General features: G+C 35.1%; 7 protein-coding genes across 7 annotated transcripts; 6 read left to right on the top strand and 1 right to left on the bottom strand.

Moving 5' to 3' along the window:
- Nucleotides 1-2,608: 2,608 nt before the first annotated feature.
- On the bottom strand, nucleotides 2,609-2,970 carry RO3G_07022 (uncharacterized protein; the record flags this gene model as incomplete). Its single annotated transcript, XM_067661612.1, has 2 exons — nucleotides 2,609-2,737; nucleotides 2,896-2,970. The coding sequence occupies 2 exons, from the start codon at nucleotides 2,968-2,970 to the stop codon at nucleotides 2,609-2,611; spliced, it is 204 nt and encodes a 67-aa protein (XP_067517713.1).
- A 1,500-nt stretch (nucleotides 2,971-4,470) lies between these two features.
- RO3G_07021 (uncharacterized protein) lies at nucleotides 4,471-5,249 on the top strand (the record flags this gene model as incomplete). The annotated part of the gene is made up of 2 exons (XM_067661611.1): nucleotides 4,471-4,704; nucleotides 4,767-5,249. The coding sequence occupies 2 exons, from the start codon at nucleotides 4,471-4,473 to the stop codon at nucleotides 5,247-5,249; spliced, it is 717 nt and encodes a 238-aa protein (XP_067517712.1).
- A 947-nt stretch (nucleotides 5,250-6,196) lies between these two features.
- Nucleotides 6,197-8,574, top strand: RO3G_07020 (uncharacterized protein; the record flags this gene model as incomplete). The annotated part of the gene is made up of 10 exons (XM_067661610.1): nucleotides 6,197-6,434; nucleotides 6,506-6,636; nucleotides 6,690-7,303; nucleotides 7,353-7,735; nucleotides 7,802-7,903; nucleotides 7,974-7,994; nucleotides 8,051-8,169; nucleotides 8,223-8,339; nucleotides 8,429-8,509; nucleotides 8,560-8,574. 10 exons carry the CDS (start codon nucleotides 6,197-6,199, stop codon nucleotides 8,572-8,574), a joined length of 1,821 nt encoding a protein of 606 aa, XP_067517711.1.
- A 663-nt stretch (nucleotides 8,575-9,237) lies between these two features.
- Nucleotides 9,238-11,007, top strand: RO3G_07019 (uncharacterized protein; the record flags this gene model as incomplete). The annotated part of the gene is made up of 1 exon (XM_067661609.1): nucleotides 9,238-11,007. One exon carries the CDS (start codon nucleotides 9,238-9,240, stop codon nucleotides 11,005-11,007), a length of 1,770 nt encoding a protein of 589 aa, XP_067517710.1.
- Nucleotides 11,008-11,681: 674 nt separating this feature from the next.
- RO3G_07018 (uncharacterized protein) lies at nucleotides 11,682-12,997 on the top strand (the record flags this gene model as incomplete). Its single annotated transcript, XM_067661608.1, has 3 exons — nucleotides 11,682-11,822; nucleotides 11,910-12,334; nucleotides 12,394-12,997. The coding sequence occupies 3 exons, from the start codon at nucleotides 11,682-11,684 to the stop codon at nucleotides 12,995-12,997; spliced, it is 1,170 nt and encodes a 389-aa protein (XP_067517709.1).
- Nucleotides 12,998-13,579: 582 nt separating this feature from the next.
- Nucleotides 13,580-14,163, top strand: RO3G_07017 (uncharacterized protein; the record flags this gene model as incomplete). Its single annotated transcript, XM_067661607.1, has 3 exons — nucleotides 13,580-13,704; nucleotides 13,753-13,870; nucleotides 13,921-14,163. 3 exons carry the CDS (start codon nucleotides 13,580-13,582, stop codon nucleotides 14,161-14,163), a joined length of 486 nt encoding a protein of 161 aa, XP_067517708.1.
- Nucleotides 14,164-15,344: 1,181 nt separating this feature from the next.
- Nucleotides 15,345-15,947, top strand: RO3G_07016 (uncharacterized protein; the record flags this gene model as incomplete). The annotated part of the gene is made up of 1 exon (XM_067661606.1): nucleotides 15,345-15,947. One exon carries the CDS (start codon nucleotides 15,345-15,347, stop codon nucleotides 15,945-15,947), a length of 603 nt encoding a protein of 200 aa, XP_067517707.1.
- Nucleotides 15,948-18,233: the final 2,286 nt, after the last annotated feature.

The raw sequence follows: 18,233 nt of genomic DNA, 5'->3' as shown, positions 1-18,233 counted from the left end.
ATGAATGTTGCTCGCATTGAGGATTAAAGATCATTATACTTTGTTTCGCAAGGTGCCACTATTCTAATGCTAGAATGGGAACATTCACTAATGACATCGCTATTACACATCATGACTGCATGCTGCAAGAATGGATTTAGTCACACAATCTAGTCGTATAGAGCAAGCAGCTAGCTTACGGATTTCCTACTCACATGCTTTACCAAGGAAGCAGTGTTGTCGATATTTCATTGGTGCAACTGAGCTTATCAATCCTCAAGTGGTGATTAAAAATGACCTCCCACTTGACTCTTATCACAAATTCATGACACTATTATTTCAGATATTCAGCCCAGATCATGATCTGCTCCTTCCAAAAAGAATCTTATGGCGTTTACGTAAACTGAAAAATGACAAAACACCGACCAGATATCAACAAGTTTTCAAAGAACACACGCAGGAACTATTTCCCATTCCATTCTTTGATAACAGAGAATCTGCAGCTCAGTACATTGAAGAGCTTAATTTCAAGCTGAGCCAGGCGATCTATCAGTCCCTAGACGAAGTATTTGAACTAAATAATCGACAAAAGGACATATAATCGCAACATTTTTGGACTGCTGAGATGCAAGAGGCATTTGGTCCTAAGAAGTGATACTGCATAAAATGGCAGAAAGTCCAAGAGCTAAATTGTCTCAAATATTGCCTTCTCCACCAGGAGAATAAAGCACGCCACCGAAGGATGGTACTACATTGAAGATGAGAGACATGGCAGCAGCTTTGCGGCTGGATGAAATAAGGCGAGTATACAAAAGCCATTGTAAGATTCTTTAAAACACTCTTTTTAAATTTAAAATGTTCCCAACATGCAGCTAATGCGATGGCTTCTCACTTACAATCTATCTATTCGGGACGTCTTCTGGCATATAGTAATTCACAGAGCTCTCTTCCTTTGTTTGGTCACACTCTATCTGAGTCCAGCACCTATCTCATTATATTAGACGATGTGTTAAATACCTAAAGAGACTGCCACCAAAGAAGACGCCTGGCTCTGACCATATGAGGTAGAGAATACTACTCCCGATCCGAACGTACCTCGCACCTGTTCTACTCTACCCGTTCCAACTGTGTTAGTCATGGTCTTATACACCCGTTGGTTAAAGAGTAGCTTAAACTGGTTCAAACTACAAGAAAGGTTACCATATTGACCTGGACAACCACAGATCAATAAGCATCACATTCGTATTTCGTGAGTTACTTGAACACTGCAATTACCATAACTTATCGATAGCAGTCCCCCGTTGGACTTGGCTCATTGTGGTTTTCGAGAAACCAGAGGATCTTTAGATCAGGCTTTTTATTTGGCTGAAATTTGCAACATGCTTCGTCGTTATTATCACACAACCTCAACACTTGCCTTAATAGACATCAAGTCAGCATACAACACGGTTGATCGCCATCATATATGGAAAGTATTAGAACGAACAGAATTCACAGCTCTCATTGGGCCGCTTCGAAACATGTTTGATGATGTTCAGTTAGAATCTTGATTGACAACGCCGTTTCCGACAGGTTCTTGTCAGCCTGGCGAGCTTTAAGGATCTATTCTGTCTCTGTTTTTGTATTCCACATACATAAACGATCTGCCTCAACTATTCTGTGTACAACTATTGTGCGAAGGCCTCTCTAGTCGAAATGGCTCCCTTCCTGACTTGTCTACTCTATGCCAATGACATTATTCTCATCGCTGATCAGGTGCAAATGGGTTCATTGCTCAAGGCCTGTGAAGGTCATAGTCATCAATTTGGGTATAGATGGAATCCAAGCAAGTCGTATCCAATCTGCCACAACAGAACCTTGTATACACTCTTTATGGAGAAAAAAGTTCAATATAATCCTTTATTTCTTATCTTGGAGTCCCTTTCAAGCCGAATAGTTTCCTTGATATACTTGAACTTATTAATAGTAGCTCAGTTAAAGCTTTGGCCACCCTGAACTAGCTCTTTTCCATCGGCTTGCACTCTAAAGAATCGCGTTATACGGCATTTCCATATAGGCATCTTTGAGAGAAAATGCTACTGGGAGTGATTGTAAGCAACAGATATGATAGAGCAAACATGGAAGCAATTCATTATCTGGAATGTGAAGAGAGTGAAGAAGAAACTAAGACTGAAGTATGTGAGTTCATTCTTGCATGGTTAGCAGCTTTGTCATCTGAAGCATCATTTTTGTTGAATATTTGGAACCACCAAAGACACGTCATTTACAGGTATTTTGTGTATCTTTTAGCTTAATGTTGAGGAACGATGTAACTTGGGTAATGGCAAGGCCACATTCTAGCTGGGCACGGACTTTGTGTATAGAAGCGAGTAGCAGGAAAGGACTAAAAGGATTTAGCACGAATATCTTCAAAATAACCTTAATCAAAAGCGCTCAGCTCGCGACTCTACGATTCTTCTTCCATATTGTCCTTTCATCTCTTTGGATCTTATCCTTTAGCTACTGATAACTTGAACAGAAAGAAGCCGATGCATACGTTGATGTCTTGGATGGCTGCCTAGCGTTAACACAAGAAATTTTCCCTTCCATACTTCTTATACTCTTACCAGAGCCCATTCCATTCATTGTATCAACATGCATCGTCGTCTGCAGATGTCTTAAACTGTATTTGATCCATTGTCTTTCCTTTTGAGCTTCCAAATTGAACAACTCGTCGATATCGTGTCATTTCCTCTTGGCTTCTTCGAAGACCTACTATCTAATTCATTTTTTATGAGCTTGACAGCTTATATCATGCAAAGGTTCAGCCTTCTCCATCTCCTCATCTCAGGTAAAGGCTCTTAGATTGGCTTCCTATTTCCCTACACTATTGTCTTTATACTTGATCCCGTTTTCTTTATGCCTTAACACTTTTACCATTGCTCCCATAAGGGCTTTTAGTTTTCCTTTTCTCTCAAGATCTGGCTCAGGCCGAAGCGATGTAAGAGACATTAAGCGTTCAATTGAGATTTAAAACAATTTAAACGCATATTTTTTTTTTTTTTGTAATAAGTTATTTATTTATTTACAAATAAAGAAAGTCACACGTCATAATGAGTTTAAACGCATATTAATCTGCAATTTAAGAAAAAAATAATCTGAGAAATAGATTTTGAACCCCGCAACTTGGTATCAGCAGCACTGTATATCAATTCCCTTCACTAGTGATATTCACTTGTCTCCTTCACTCTCCCTCCCATACCTTTTTTACCCTTGATCCCCAAAGGGGTTTTTAGTTTCCATTAAACTTTTTATTGATCTGACCAGGGAGAAAACGATGCTATATTAGACATCATGCGCTCAAAATGGTCATTAATTTTATAAATAAAAATCAATTTAAACGTATATCAATTCGCTTCCTTCAGTAGTTCCACATTAACTGGGTGGACAGATCTATATATAAAACAGCACTTTTGATTAAATACGGCTCTATTTCCTTGCTTAATGAATCATATAGTTTTAAAATAGAAGTGGTCTAACAAAATAATTATATTAGGATTATATTTAAGAATTTAGATGCTCCACTCCATTAATTGCTTCGTATTTTTTTTTTTTTTTTACACCAGCTTTGAGCAGATCCTTAGGTCATGTCACACATAATATGCTGTGAATCAGAAAGTTATTTGCTTCGTAAGTTACTTGTGCGCTTTAAAAAGCAGGATGTTGTATTTAGAGAATCTCTGTATACAACTATGTCACCGATATGAGAAATCAGTCTGTTCCTTGTTACTTTACTTTAGGTCCTTACCCTTTTCTTATTTTTATTTTTTGCTTGGTATTTGAATTACTCATGTAAGCTTTGATGATCCAAGATTATTCAAATTATAATGATACCTTAATTCGATACTCATCCTTGGCTAATAAATAAAGGCTTATGCTAATTTTAGAAAAAAAAACATGACAGCAAATTTGAGAAACAAAGAGCCCCTTCACAATCCAACTAAGAGAACATCATGGCAGACACATCGCATGATATTTTGTGGTGTTTGGCATAGTGTTTGTGCAAAATAACTAGAAATATACTAAGTAAATGACATGAATCAAGGGAAAATAAAATAAAGGCTGGATACATGAAATGCATAACCACGTTTTTCAAACTCTCAGCGTAATTTGGAAATATGGAAAGCTTGGCGCTGTTTTTATTGAGAACGATTTATGTAACAAAAGTATACTGAAGATCAAAAATGGGATAACATTAAATTATGTAATCGTCCAATTACCATTGCCAAGCCAAAAAAAATTGTTTTCTCCAGGAAAATTAAATGATAGCGTGAGGGGAGTACAGGATTTAATTTGACTTTAATGACAATATCGGATGGTATTGGTAGTGATGTTTTAATGATATTTCGAGATATTTCATCTTCAGGATTTTTCATATAAAAAGGCACAAAATATTTTTCTTCTTTTTTTATATTATCTAAACATCCTATTCTCTTTCCTATCCTTTTCAATATGAGACTTTTCGCCGTTGCTTCCACTGCTCTTTCCCTTATGGGTATTGCTCAAGCTGCCAGTCAGTACTCTCACCCTTGCCAAAAGACATACAAGGTCGTCTCTGGTGATAGTTGTCAATCAGTTGCTTCCAAGTATGGTCTCTCCAAGGACAACCTTTCCGAATGGACTCAAAAGATCAACAGCAAGTTTGACTGTGACAACATCAAGCCTGGAGATGTCATCTGTATTGATGTAAGTCAAAATATCCAAATCAATTTATGTAGCTCTCTAAGTCATCTTGTTATTTTCTCTAGTCTGTAGATTCTCACTCCAAGAGAGATGTCAAAGAGAACGATTCCCAAAAGCCTACCACCAAACCTTCCAAGAAGCCCTCCAAGAAGCCCGCCTCCAAGTTGCCTCCCCCTCCTCCTAAAGAAACCAAGGAACCCAATGAAACTGCTGAACACGATGACAAGCGTTCTGCCAGAAAGGATGCTGTTCACAAGAAGAAGACCACTCCTCCTCCTCCCAAGAAGAAGACCACTGTCCGCCACAAGAAGGTCACTGCCCACCCCAAGAAGTCTGCTGAAACCAAGGAATCTACTGAACCCAAGAAATCTGCCGAACACAATGACAAGCGCTCTGCCAAAAAGGATGCTGTCCATAAGAAGAAGACTACTGTCCACAAGAAGAAGGCTGCTGTCCACAAGAAGAAGACAACTGTCCACAAGAAGAAGGCTGCCGCCCACAAGAAGACTACTGTTAAGGCTAAAGCCACAAAGGAAGCCCGCGATTAAATTTAGACAGGCCAACATGAGTTATATAATCTTAACCAAACATATTTTAAAATAAAGCAAAAGGCATTTTCCAATGCTTAATGTGTTATGTATCTGTAGCAAATATTATATATTAATGAATAACGAGGACCATTATACAATGATTAGCTATCCATTTTGTTTTTTACTGTATAACAAATTCTACATAGACTAGTGATCGTCATAATTAGACTTCACATCCTCTATATAGCTATAGACCGTGATTATTCTGTAACAGCTGAACCAGATAATTGTAAAACGAAAAAATCTACAAAGAAAGCGTATGTTTTTTATGTAAAAAGCTTTGTTTTTGAAATGTTAAAAGTGAAATTATCACAGATATTCCTTTTTTGCACTAGATTTTTATATTTCATCATCTGGGACCTATTTCATCCAAATGAAGGTGCTTAATCCATCTAGCTATTCAGAACGAACTAGATATGCAGCTTCGTTGGTTATCTACAGAGGTAAGCATCGAGCGAGCTTATCTGAGTGTTCAAGTCAAGTATATACTAATATCATAAGCTCTGATTCATTTTGTAAAGTGTCTCGAGCAAGCACTTTTCATGCAGTTATCGTTTAAGGTAATACTTATTAGGTATGTAATAGAAATCATTCTAAATATTTTTAAGATATACAGTTACTTTTTTATTATAAATATAGATAGGTGCATTGCAAGAACGATTTTCTTCATAAAATCGTGAATTATACCATAATTTAAGCTAGAGCAAATAAATTATTTGCATTAAAAATATATACTGTAACCACCCTTCCCCTGCCAAGGCAGACGAAACGAACATTCTTTGTAAAAACAGACTATATTTGTCATCATTTGGCTGCATTAAGCTTTGTGACTCTTTTGTGACCATGACTATTTTTCTTTTTATTGTAAAAAAAAAAAGAAGCTTTTTTTTTACTTTTAAGCAAAAATGTCTGAATTAGTTTCTACTACTGCCACAGCAGTAACAACAAAACCAGCCTTAAAATGTATTGTAGTTGATACAAATGCTATTATTAACGGTACATCAATTCGACCTTTGGCAGAAGAATTTTACACTTGTCCTGAAGTTCTCACTGAAGTAAGAAGTGCTCATTCTAGAGAATTCTTGTCAAGATTACCTTTTGAATTGAAACTTATGAACCCTTCCGAAGAAGCCATGAAAGCAGGTAAAAGAACAAGTCAATTATAAAGATTGTAATGAATAAAAAAGAAGTAGGACTAATATTTTAAAATAAAGTGATTGAATTTTCAAAGAAGACAGGTGATTATGGTGTGCTCTCTGTTCCTGATTTAAAAGTTCTTGCTCTTACTTATACACTTGAGAAAAGAGAGAACGGAGAAATTAATATTCGTAAAGAACCTCTTATAGTAAGCTGATTTTCTTTTCTGTCTCTTACTTTATGATTAAAGCATATTCCTAGACAAGACCTACAGGCGCACTTCCTAATGCACCACCACCCAAATCATATATTAAAAATCCTGCACCAAAAAAGATCGTTGACGAAGATGGATGGGAAGTGGCCACCACTAAAAAGAAATCTAGCAAGTACCACAATGTTAATCAGCTGACGAAGAAAGTGCAAGAAATGACAGTGAAGGAACCTGTCAAAGAAGAATTTATGTTAAAGGATGAATCTAAAGAGAATGCAAAGGAATTTAGACAGAATGATATTAAACAAACAGCAGAAATCAAAGAGGAACAAACAATGGAAGAAGAGGCCAATGCACAGAAAGATGTACTTGAGCAAGTAACTTCATCAGAAGGTATTCCTTTTATTGAAGATGAAGAAGATGAAGAAGATGAGGATGGTGGAGAATGGATTACACCTGAAAATGTGGATGAGTATAAAGCAAGTGAGATTGGTGTGACACCTGAAGAATTGCGTCAAACAGAAACGGTGACAGTTGGTTGTATGACGGCAGATTTTGCTATGCAAAACGTCTTGTTGCAAATGAATTTGAATTTGGTTTCTTCAGGAGGTTATCGAGTCAAAAAGATTAGAAATTCAGTTATGAGATGCCATGCCTGTTTTACGTAAGATATTTAGATTTGCTGGAAAACAAGTTATTGAACTATTTAATAGTGTTACAAATGATTTAGAAAAGAAATTTTGTCCAAAGTGTGGAAATGCTACACTTCAACGTGTGACATGCAGTACTAACAGTAAAGGAGAGATTCAATATCACTTGAAAAAGAACTTTCAGTATAGATTAAGAGGCACTAAATACGATATCCCACCCCCTAAAGGTGGACGTAAACACAACAATATCGTGCTTAGAGAAGATCAACGTGAATTTATCAAAGCAAATCAATTTAGAAAGAAGAAGGCAGTAGTCGATATGTTTGATCCCGATTTTATTCCTTTATATGGAAAGACAGACACAAGAGAGATAACAAATAATATGTTTGGTACAGACACTATTGGTTATGGACGAAAGAACCCAAATTCGTCCAAGAAGAGAGTTGGTAAAAAGAAGAGAACACATCAATTTTAATTCCCAAATCGGAGTTTCTCCTTTTGTAATAAAATAGACTTTTTGGTTACATCCTTTACTTTACTTTTTTTTTCTCCTTTTCTTTCATTTCATGAATTGAGTCATTTAGAAGAAAAGAACATGGATATCTCTATCAAAAGTAAATAAATATGCACATGCTATTGACATTATGTTACTGCCAATAAGCTTACCACTTTTTTTTTCATTAGGTCAAACATCAAAGGAACAGAGTAAAATTCAACAAGCTTTTAATTTGCTTAATTGTTAAATCTAAATTCTCTTTTAGATTATCAAAACGACCCGAGGTTTCGTAAATATGTACAACTTGTTGAAAAGAATTTGCAGTCGTTCGATGCAGTTTATGAATGGGCCGATATCATCTCCTTTCTTGGTCGATTGTTAAAAGTAAACATACGTGTCTTTTTACCTTCAGAGCGGCTTATTTATTTCATTTATAGTCATTTCAAGCCTATCCTCAGTTTCCTATTATTCCACGTAAACAACTTGTTGCCAAGAGATTAGCGCAATGTTTAAACCCAGGATTTCCCGCTGGTGTACACCAGAAAACCTTAGAAGTATATGCTTTTATATTGAAGACAATTGGGGTTTGTTATATGTGCACACATGAAAAAAAAATACTTATTCAGTCGTTTTTTTTTTTTAGTTGGATCAACTAGCCGATGACCTTGCACTGTGGTCAACTGGTTTATTTCCTTTTGTACAATTTGCAGCAACACACGTTAAGGTATGTTCTTTTTAGAAAAAAGCAGTGTTGCGCCAATTTTTTTCTTTTAGGGGAAAAGAAACTAAGAGGTTTATTTAGCCACAACTATTAACAATTTTCGAAAACTACTATTTTCCTTTGAAAGGACGGTTACGACCTGCTATACGTGGATTTATTATTGCACTTTCGCCCGCTTTGGAAGAAGAAGGAAGCGAATATTTTGATAAAGTAATGAAGAAGGAAAGTGTTAGTCAAATGAGGCATTATTAAAATGACTTGGGTAGGTTGTTGCGTTGATTGAAAGATTATCAGAGACAGTAGAGCTGCCATTTTTTTATTCTTGTGTATGGCTGGTTATGATCAGTAATCCTGGTTTAAGGCCTGCAATCCTCAACTATTTATTACGAAAATTACCAAAAATTACTGATAGAGAAGATGTTGCTGTTGTTTTAGGAGGGAAAGAGAATGTGAGCTTGATGATACGCGCATTTTCAGCAACACTAAATGATCATCAACTGCTAGTTCAACGAGGTTTATTGGAGTTACTAGTTCAAAATTTTGTATTAAAGCACCGAATGGTACCCCATGACGATCTTGTTATTCTAATGAAAGCAGCATTAGGCATTGTATTAAGGAAGGATATGTCGCTTAATAGACGGTTGTATGCTTGGTTATTAGGCTCAGAAGGGTCGGTACAGACGCAAATTGTTTATTTTAACTCATTTGCAGAAAAGGCAGCAACACAGGCAATGCGCAGTATGCTTCATCAGGAGCAAAATAACTTGCAGAAGCCTTACAAGATTCTTATTTCTTTGATGGATAAGTCAGAAATGGGTCAGCCTATTGTGAACAGCATTTTTATGGATTCACTTGTCAGCCTTCACAAATCACAATCGAGCGTTGACGTTATGCAATCTGCTAATATGTGGATGGATATGATGGAGCCTTACTTGATTTGTATGAAACTATTTGAATGTATAGATACGTATTTTCCTTCCAACAAACTACCTAATGCGTTAGAAAACTTGAAGCTAGTCAAATTCGCCTTAACATCATTCAAATTTACTGATGATGAGATACAGCAAATGCATTTCCCTTTGCTATTAGCTGTGATGACAAAGAAGTTGCAAGATTCTTTAAGGAATCCTGCATTTATTGACATTTTGTCACAAGTTGATGAATGTCTCTATCTTATCTTGACTCTGCTTGAACAATTACCAGAAGCCATATTCCTCAAGGAACATACGCCTGGCCATGGAAGACAGTTTGATTCAAGTATGAATGTATTAGATTACACGCGAGAGTATTATGGCTATCAAAACCTCCAGCAGCAAATAGATGGCGTTCCAGAAGAAGAGGATACAAAAGAAACTCACAATGAAGAGGAGGGTGATTTATCAAGTCAGCACATGAAGCAGTCTATACAGTTCCAGTTGCAGAAAAGACCTGAGTTTGAGCCTCTGCGTGGCTCAGTGCTTGTGAAAGAGGTGACAGACAACTTGATCAAGTTTCTGATTGAATTTATGAACAGCTATATTATACTTCCTGAAGACCCATTGAACGGCATCGATGTAGGTGCGGAAGGAAAGCGACTAAAGCATATAGAACACTATCTGGAGCGTGTATTATTAAATACTTGCACAGCTATAAACCATATGTCAAAATTCGCAGATCACTCATTCACTGTCAATCATGCTCTCACTAAGGCACTATTGAATTGTAGTCAGCAAGTGCACGCTTTTGGACTAGTTAATGCCAGTTTAACGACTCTTATTCAGTTAATCAAACGAAAACGCTTTGTGGACATCTCTATCCTGAAAGATGCATCGCAGATTAAAAAAGTCATGGATAAGCTTTGGTCGTTCTTATCGCCTTCCACACAGCTACTTCATATGCGAACAGTGGAGCTCATATGGCTTGTTGTTCATGTTTCACTTCCTCATCAAGTAGAGACCATTGTTTCCAACTTTCTCATTCACCAAGAGAACACAGAGAGTTACGAAAAATTTGGTATCATTTGGGAACTGTCTGAGAGTATACCTGAAGCTAGCCTGACATTTTCAAGACCCATGATGCTCATACTCGATTTGCTCAGTGATTGTGCACTAAAGAAGAGAATAGGCGAAAGCTGGGTTCGATCCTACTTGAAAAGCTATGTTCGTGTATTGGAGCCGTTCATCTTGACTTTACTTAATAAAAAAGTGATACGCCAGCCTACTACACTACAAATTGAATGGAAGCATCAACTATTAAAGAACCAACAGCCAAAGACAACCGAGATTGCTTATTTTTTATACGTCAAGCCATTTGATACAGAAATTGTAGATTACATATTCACTCTTTTAACTCATCTCTTTCAATTTGGTGGCCAAAATGCGCTCAAGGACTGTAAAAATCATTTTATTGATCCTGAAGGCTCTATATCTAAAGCAGTTCAGACATCTTTAATTGAGGCGAATATTACTGATACTACACTTACTTTTTTGGATGTTTTGGTGCTTACTGCCATAAGGTTATAATGCATAAAGAGGCATATTTTCTATTTACTGAAAGCTTTTTCTTTAGATATTTAGAAAGCGAATCTAACAATAATCACCTTACACCTAATAATATTCGTAGTATACAACTACATGCTATTGATCTTCTTTACCTTATCGTATCGAAGCTGGATCATATGAATATTCAACTCATAGAAAAAATACAAACCGGCTGTTTAAATAAGTTATTGTTCTGCGTCACAACTAAAGAATTTGATCTACAACAAAAGCTACTTCATTTACTACACTCCACATTAGCCATTACATCAGCGAATGCTTATCATGCAAGAGAGCATCAAAGAAAACTATCTACAGAAAGCGAAACGAACAAAATTGAAAATGAGACGAATGAGGCTATTTTACTTGCTCAGTCCTGTTCAGACCTCTTTGTCAAAACTGTGATAGATGCATTCACGCTACCTAGTAATCGAAGCATGTTGCCACATTGGACAGACTTCTTATCGGCCGTGTTGCCATGTATTAAGCACGGATTTCAGCATATGATTGTGCCTATACTTATCTGTATCTGTCATCAGACGCATCTCCGATGTAGTGTGATTAATATCACCATTCATGAAAAGCCTAGCGCGTGTATATCTTCCGAAGCAGCAGAGAAAGAAATGCTGATTTTGCTATCAAGTCTTGAAAAAATTATCATGTTTTGCTTGACAGAGAAGAATGTGAGCGAAGATTGGTTTATCAACAGTGCATGCGATATGCCAATTCCTCAATTATCTGAAAATTCAGGATTGTCTGGCTTTGCTCAATTTGTTCACGAAAGTCAAAAGTATGAAAAGGTATGAGAAAAAAAGTATTTAAATACTAAAGAAAAAAGACTGGGTTCTTATTTTTCATGCAAGCCAAGGGATGTTATATTGTATCAGTTACCTGTCATTTTTCATATTTTATTGGACGTTTGGAAGGTATTCAGAAAGCCTGAATGGACACAAGAAATAACTCAATCCTTGGGGAATGCAAAAGTAGAAGCTATTTTACACAGTTTCTCCTATGCAGCAGATCAAACAAAGGGTAGACTGGAAGCCATGTTTGAAAGATTATTCCGATATTCGACCGTAGATTTTGTGGAGGCATTTACAGAAATCTTTTTTATTGAGAACCCTTTAGCATTGGAGTTGGAACAACAGCAAATGGATGAAAAGGCTTTTGACTATCTTCCATTAGATGTTTTATCAGCAACCCCTTCAAGCACGCCAGAGCATATTATTTCTATTTTATTAGACAGCATTCGACAAAGAACACCGGGAACATATCACAATAGGAGACGAAGGATTTTGAGATTAGGAAAATTGTGAGTAAACTACTCTTTTAAAATAGTCACAGATTTAACTCAATTCCTGTGCTTAATAGAACAGATACTTCTTTATTAAGATTCGCAGAGATTTATTGTGGATATATGAGGAAACCAGAATCAGTAATTATTTTATGGCCAATTATTCATTCATTTGCCAAAGATTACCTTTCTCAAGCGAGTACTTTCAAGGCATTTTTACCGGGTTTGATGCGATTTTTAACAGTTGCATTGGAAGAATTGAGTCTTTCGGAAGGATATGAAAAGGATCGCCGGATTCGAAGAGATGCTCAAGACTTGTATCAGCGTTGTGTAGATTATTGTATCTTGATTGCAGGTAAAGCGTTGGACCAGAGCCTATGGATGAGGCGTCCTACGACAGTCTATGATGAAAGTGCAACGGATGACGGTTCTTCTATTCATACAGCAGACTCAACATTTACAGAAGAAAAGAATTTATCGACAAGTAATGTTTCTGACTTGGAAAAGAAGGCAAGCTGGAAGACAAGGGAAGATGGGCTGATCAACCAAATAAACCAGTATCTTGCTAATCGAGTGATTCCAAAGCTTCGAAAATTAGTGGGCGACAATGACAAGATTAATTCTCTTTTGAACAATCTAGTTTACTATGTCATTGTACCCTCCCTTAAATCAAAAACGTAAGACACATATTATTTTTTGTAAATGTCGTACAACCCTCTAATAATCAAACATAGTAGAAGTACAGTGATTCTTAATCAGTTATGTGAAATGGCATATATGCCATTCACTTACAAAACTTGGAGAAAAGAAGTGTGGGATGTGTTTATTGATAACCGATTCTTTTACATGAACGCAGCGACCGCTAAAAAATGGAAGACAGTAATTCAAACAGCATTTTCTATAGAGAAAGAAAGATTCACTGAACTTATGAGCCGAATAACCATTTCTCCATCAACTACCTTCTTTTCAAATAAAGACCAAGAGACACTTAATGGAGCACTTAATCTACGTCGATTATCATTTGTATTATTTGCGGGCACAGTGGATCAATATGTACCACAGTTACCTGTCATTCAAGAAAAGATTGTAGAATTACTAAAATTAGAACATGGGGAAATGGTGCATATAGAAATTTATTTATGTTTACGAATTATGCTTGTTCGTTTTTCTCAAAAGCATCTCATGAATTTCTGGCCAGTACTGATTACTGAATTGGTAAGTAATATTTGTTTATTTATTGCAACATTTTAATAGTGCTTGTAGATGAGATTATTCAACTCATTTGTTTATAATGATTTTGATTATCGACCGGAGGAAGCACAAATTGCTTTAGCCGGATGTAAATTTCTAGACCTTTTATGTACTTTAGAATTGGATTCCTTCCAAATGTAAGTTAGAATACAACAGTGAAATCCCTTTATATTAACTCATAATAGATATCAATGGATCTTTATTCGAGATACAGTCGAAACACTCATTAAGCGTCCTGAAATCGGACCAACACCGATCCTAGAGTTACTGAGCGAAAAAATGTCGGCTATTCCAAACCCAATGGTAAAAAAAAAGAAACTATGTTTTATTTCACAATCTTAATTTTTTGTTAGGATGTTTCTGCTATTTCATTAATAGAGTCCACCACACCTTCCTCAGGGTCTTTGAGACGCCCCATGCTAACAGTGCGCACCATAGGATCCGTTCATCAACTTTCTTTCTTTATTGAACAAGTCGGTCTGTATGTATATCAGTCTCTATTTACATTGGCCAAACCTGATCTACCCTTTATCGAAAGCCTTTTGCTGAATGACATGTTGGATGGCGATATGGATACGACTGTTAATGAAATGTAGCCATAAATCTTATTTCTTTTTTTTTTTTTTTTTTGCTTTTTTTCCCTTTCTTTTGCTTTATTAATTCACATAATTAAATCAATAACACTAGTAATAATAAAAACATGCTTAACAATACTACTTAATACACGATACACCTGTTACACGTATAAAATGATCATCTGTCATACTTATTTTCTTTATTTTATTTTATCTTATTTGTAAGATGGTGTACAAAGGAGACACTTGTGTGTTGGGTATTCATTTACCTGCTTTTGATACAGTAGCAATAAATTAATTTAGTATAGATTTTTTTTTTTTGCTATGATTATTTTGAAGAAAGGAACGCTTATTCAATAGTTTGGTGATGACTATGTGAATATTTACAGCCATGTGAGTCATTCAAATTTATTATTTGATTGTTTATTCATGCAACATTGTATCTCAGAATAGAGATTTTATATTAGAAAAAAAAAGGTACACAGATTAACAGTTTGTTTACAAACAAAATAACAGCAGTTTTGATAGACATCCAACTCATAGCGTATCATTGGAATATAAAACCATATTTTATTAAATAGGCTGCACCCAAATGATTATAGAGTCATTTTACTTATATAACCTTTTTGTACTTCAGATACATGAAATATGTATGTTGATCCTTTGTTTATAGCCAAAGCATATTTACATACATATATATTCTTTAGTTGTAATAGTTTTATGGAATGCATGGGAATAAAAAAGAGGTGATGAAATACTATTGAAATCAAATAAGCCTTAGATTTTATTATACTTTATCGTTTCTTTTTTTAAAAAATAACTTTAAGGATAGACCACTAATAAAGTTAGTAAATGTTTATACACGTTTTTTGTTATAGTAAAATTAAGAGTCATGATCGGGAAGGAAAGGCTCATGCTTATCACTGTAATACGCATGCGATTGACTGTGTAGAAATTAATTATTCAGAATAAAGTAGCGAAATTTGTCAAGTCGATCATTTAATATATTTCACACACCCCCTTTGGTGAGAAGCATTGAATAATGAAACTATCGGAATACTTTCTCTCACTTTCCGTTATGTTTATGCGATAAAATAAGATTTAAATTCAACAAAGAAATCAAAACAATACTTTTTGCATATATAAATGACTATCCTTTTCTTCTTTTTCTTTGTATTCCCAAAGCTATTTATTTTTAAAAAATGTTTAATAACCACTCTACTAATAACCTTCACCCTAATCTGCCTTGGGATGGCCTTGTTCTTTCTTGGTTTAATGAGTCTATGAATGATAAAAACAAAGTATTCTATGACAAGTCAAGAAGTTTATTAAGCCATCTTCCGGACTTCAATTACTCAATTTACGATCCATTTGCCTCCTATTCTAATGCAACAATTAATTCACCATATGGTTCATCATCATCTTGTTCAGAAGGTATTCCTACTAACGATTATTTTGGTGCATGCTCCGAAGCTTCTTCACCTGTCCTGGTCCCCACTTTTGATGAAGAATTATATACCTTCTCAGACGTACCCAAGAAGCATATAAAAAAACCAAAAGCAAAGATTGAAAAGAAAAAGCACAACAAGAACAAGGTATCTGAAGAAAAGGCATTTCTTTGTGAATTCAAAGAATGCGGTAAATTATTTGGTCGCCAAGAACATGTCAAGCGTCATATGCGTTCTATTCATACACAGGAAAGACCTTATGTTTGCCCTTATAGCAGTTGTCAAAAGAAGTTTGCTCGCTCAGATAATTTAAATCAGCACATCAGAACACACCGAAAGACCGGCAAGGATTTGTAAAGAGAAAAATATATTAAAATAAAATAAGGACAACTGGCTTGTTTCTCTCATTGGTTTATTTATTCACTTTATACTGCATTCTTATTCTTTTTCTTTTGTACTTTGTTACATGGATCGTTTATTTATTGAAATCGCATCTTTCTACAGTCACTTTCAACAATAAACTAACCATCTTTGCTATCTAATAAACAAACAAAAATGTACGCAATTTCTTTAAGAACAAAAACAGCATCCAAAATGTATATAAGCGGTTGCTTTGTTATAGAAACCATCAGTTATAAACAAGCAGTGGATTAACGCTCAGTTGTCATGGCAATTGGTATTTAAGGAACACAGCCTAGATTTCTAAAATCCATAAAAAAGATTATAATAGCAATGAAGCAACCTGCTGACACAGGTACTTAACTGTAACTCCCAAAAGGATCATAATCTAAAAAAGGAGAACATGAAAACATTAAGGAGTCATAGGCTACATGCTTAACCAATCCTCTGGTTCACAACTACATCATCTGATGTACGTCACCTCAAAACACAACCTTTTGACAACTGAGTTAAATAACATCGTTCAATTGACTATCAAGATTAAGGGGCAACTTATCATACCACCCCTTCACCTGACAAACCTTGGGCACAATCTTTCAAAGATTATAACGATTAGGTCTTGAGTTTAGTTTTTTTTTTTTTTTTGTTTTTTGCTTTTTTGTTTATCATGTACTTTATGAATATAGTAATATCATTTTCGATAACGATATTTCGAGACCCTGACTAATATCAACATAACTCCACTTTATTTTACATACTTGCAGATCAGGAATAGCATAAGATTAAATAGTGATATTAACTGAAAGCATCTTTTGGTGTCAATCTCATATGGTTCCCTTAAGCGGAGATATTTAATGTTTTTTTTTTTTTTTTTTTTTTTTTTTTTGTCTTTTGAACCAAAGCTTTGGTACGCTGTAAAACAAAAGCTTCGGTGAATGTCATTACAGAGATAGGATAGCCCCAATTCTTTAGCTGTCCTCAAATGCAAAGAATAATACAAATTATTTTAATGACTATAGAAATAGCTTTTATATGAGCAAGGAAGAAGTATCAGTTTTTATGTGGCGGAGATGCGTCTTCTTGAGTATAGAATAGATAAACTCACAAAAGAATGTTCCGAGTCTTTCTCTTCGAGCCAGAAAAAAAGCACTGCTTAATAAATAAACATCAAAGAGAGTGATGTTTCAATTGATAGGCTTATTAAATATTATGTATACCTTTTAAATTTAGTTTTTTTTTCTTTGCAATGAGTCTTCAAGGGTACTTGAATAATCAGGAACAAACTAACTAAAAAAGGAATACTTTTTTCTTTCCTTATTCAAATATGACATCTAGTCTTATCTGACTCCTTTTTCTCTCACAGGCCATTGATTAGCACAAACAACAGATCAGGATTATGTTAAAAAGAAAGCTTGATATAAAAGAATTTTTTTTTTTTGTCTCACATATCCCTCTTCAATTCTTTACCATCAAGGCTCCATTCTCTCTCTTTCTCTTTACCTTACACAAAACTATTATTAGTAAAAAACGAACAGACTTTCTGTACAACTTTTCGGGTGTTCCTGTTTCATTTGCGAAAGCCGGAGGTATCCGATATAACTTGAGAGAGGAGTTTGTTTTTACGGTTAAATATTTTATTATAATGAAAAAAGGGTCTTTTTCTACTGGGAATATTTTCAAAAGGCATTTTAGTATATACAAAATAGACTTTTTTTTTTTTATTTTATTTTTCTTCTTTTTTTCGCATGATCAAATGACGTGTGTCTAAAAGGATCAATAAAAAGTCATTAGTTTGATTGAATAAACTGCCTTTTGGTACGTTTTAGATGTGAATAAAAGTAATATGTGATACAACTGAAAAAAAAAAAAACATCTCAGAGAAAGAAGAGGAAGATGTCGCACGGGATAGGACGTTGAAGCAAACAAGAACATTTGTGAGTGCTACAAATGAAAAGAGAGGGGATGAAGGGTATTTCTTTCTTTTAATGCTACACCACGTCAACTACTGTCGCATCGTAAATCTTTCAAGTATATTTTACAAATAATATGTACTCTCGTTTTTTTTTTTTTTTTTTTCCTAAAAGGAAGCTTCTCTTTTTTAGTAATCACTTTTCAAAACATTTTCTTATTCTCGAATGCTTAGGCGTAAAACAAAATGAATTTACGCCATTTTAAAAGGCTAATTACATATACTTGTTATAGAAATTATAGCTTTCTTGCAAGAATTTAAATTAGGTTTTAGAA

Source organism: Rhizopus delemar, genomic scaffold, assembly GCF_000149305.1.
Source record: "Rhizopus delemar RA 99-880 supercont3.5 genomic scaffold, whole genome shotgun sequence".
Taxonomy (NCBI): domain Eukaryota; kingdom Fungi; phylum Mucoromycota; class Mucoromycetes; order Mucorales; family Rhizopodaceae; genus Rhizopus; species Rhizopus delemar.
Note: the sequence above shows the minus strand (reverse complement) of the source record. Positions and strands in the feature narration are given on the sequence as shown.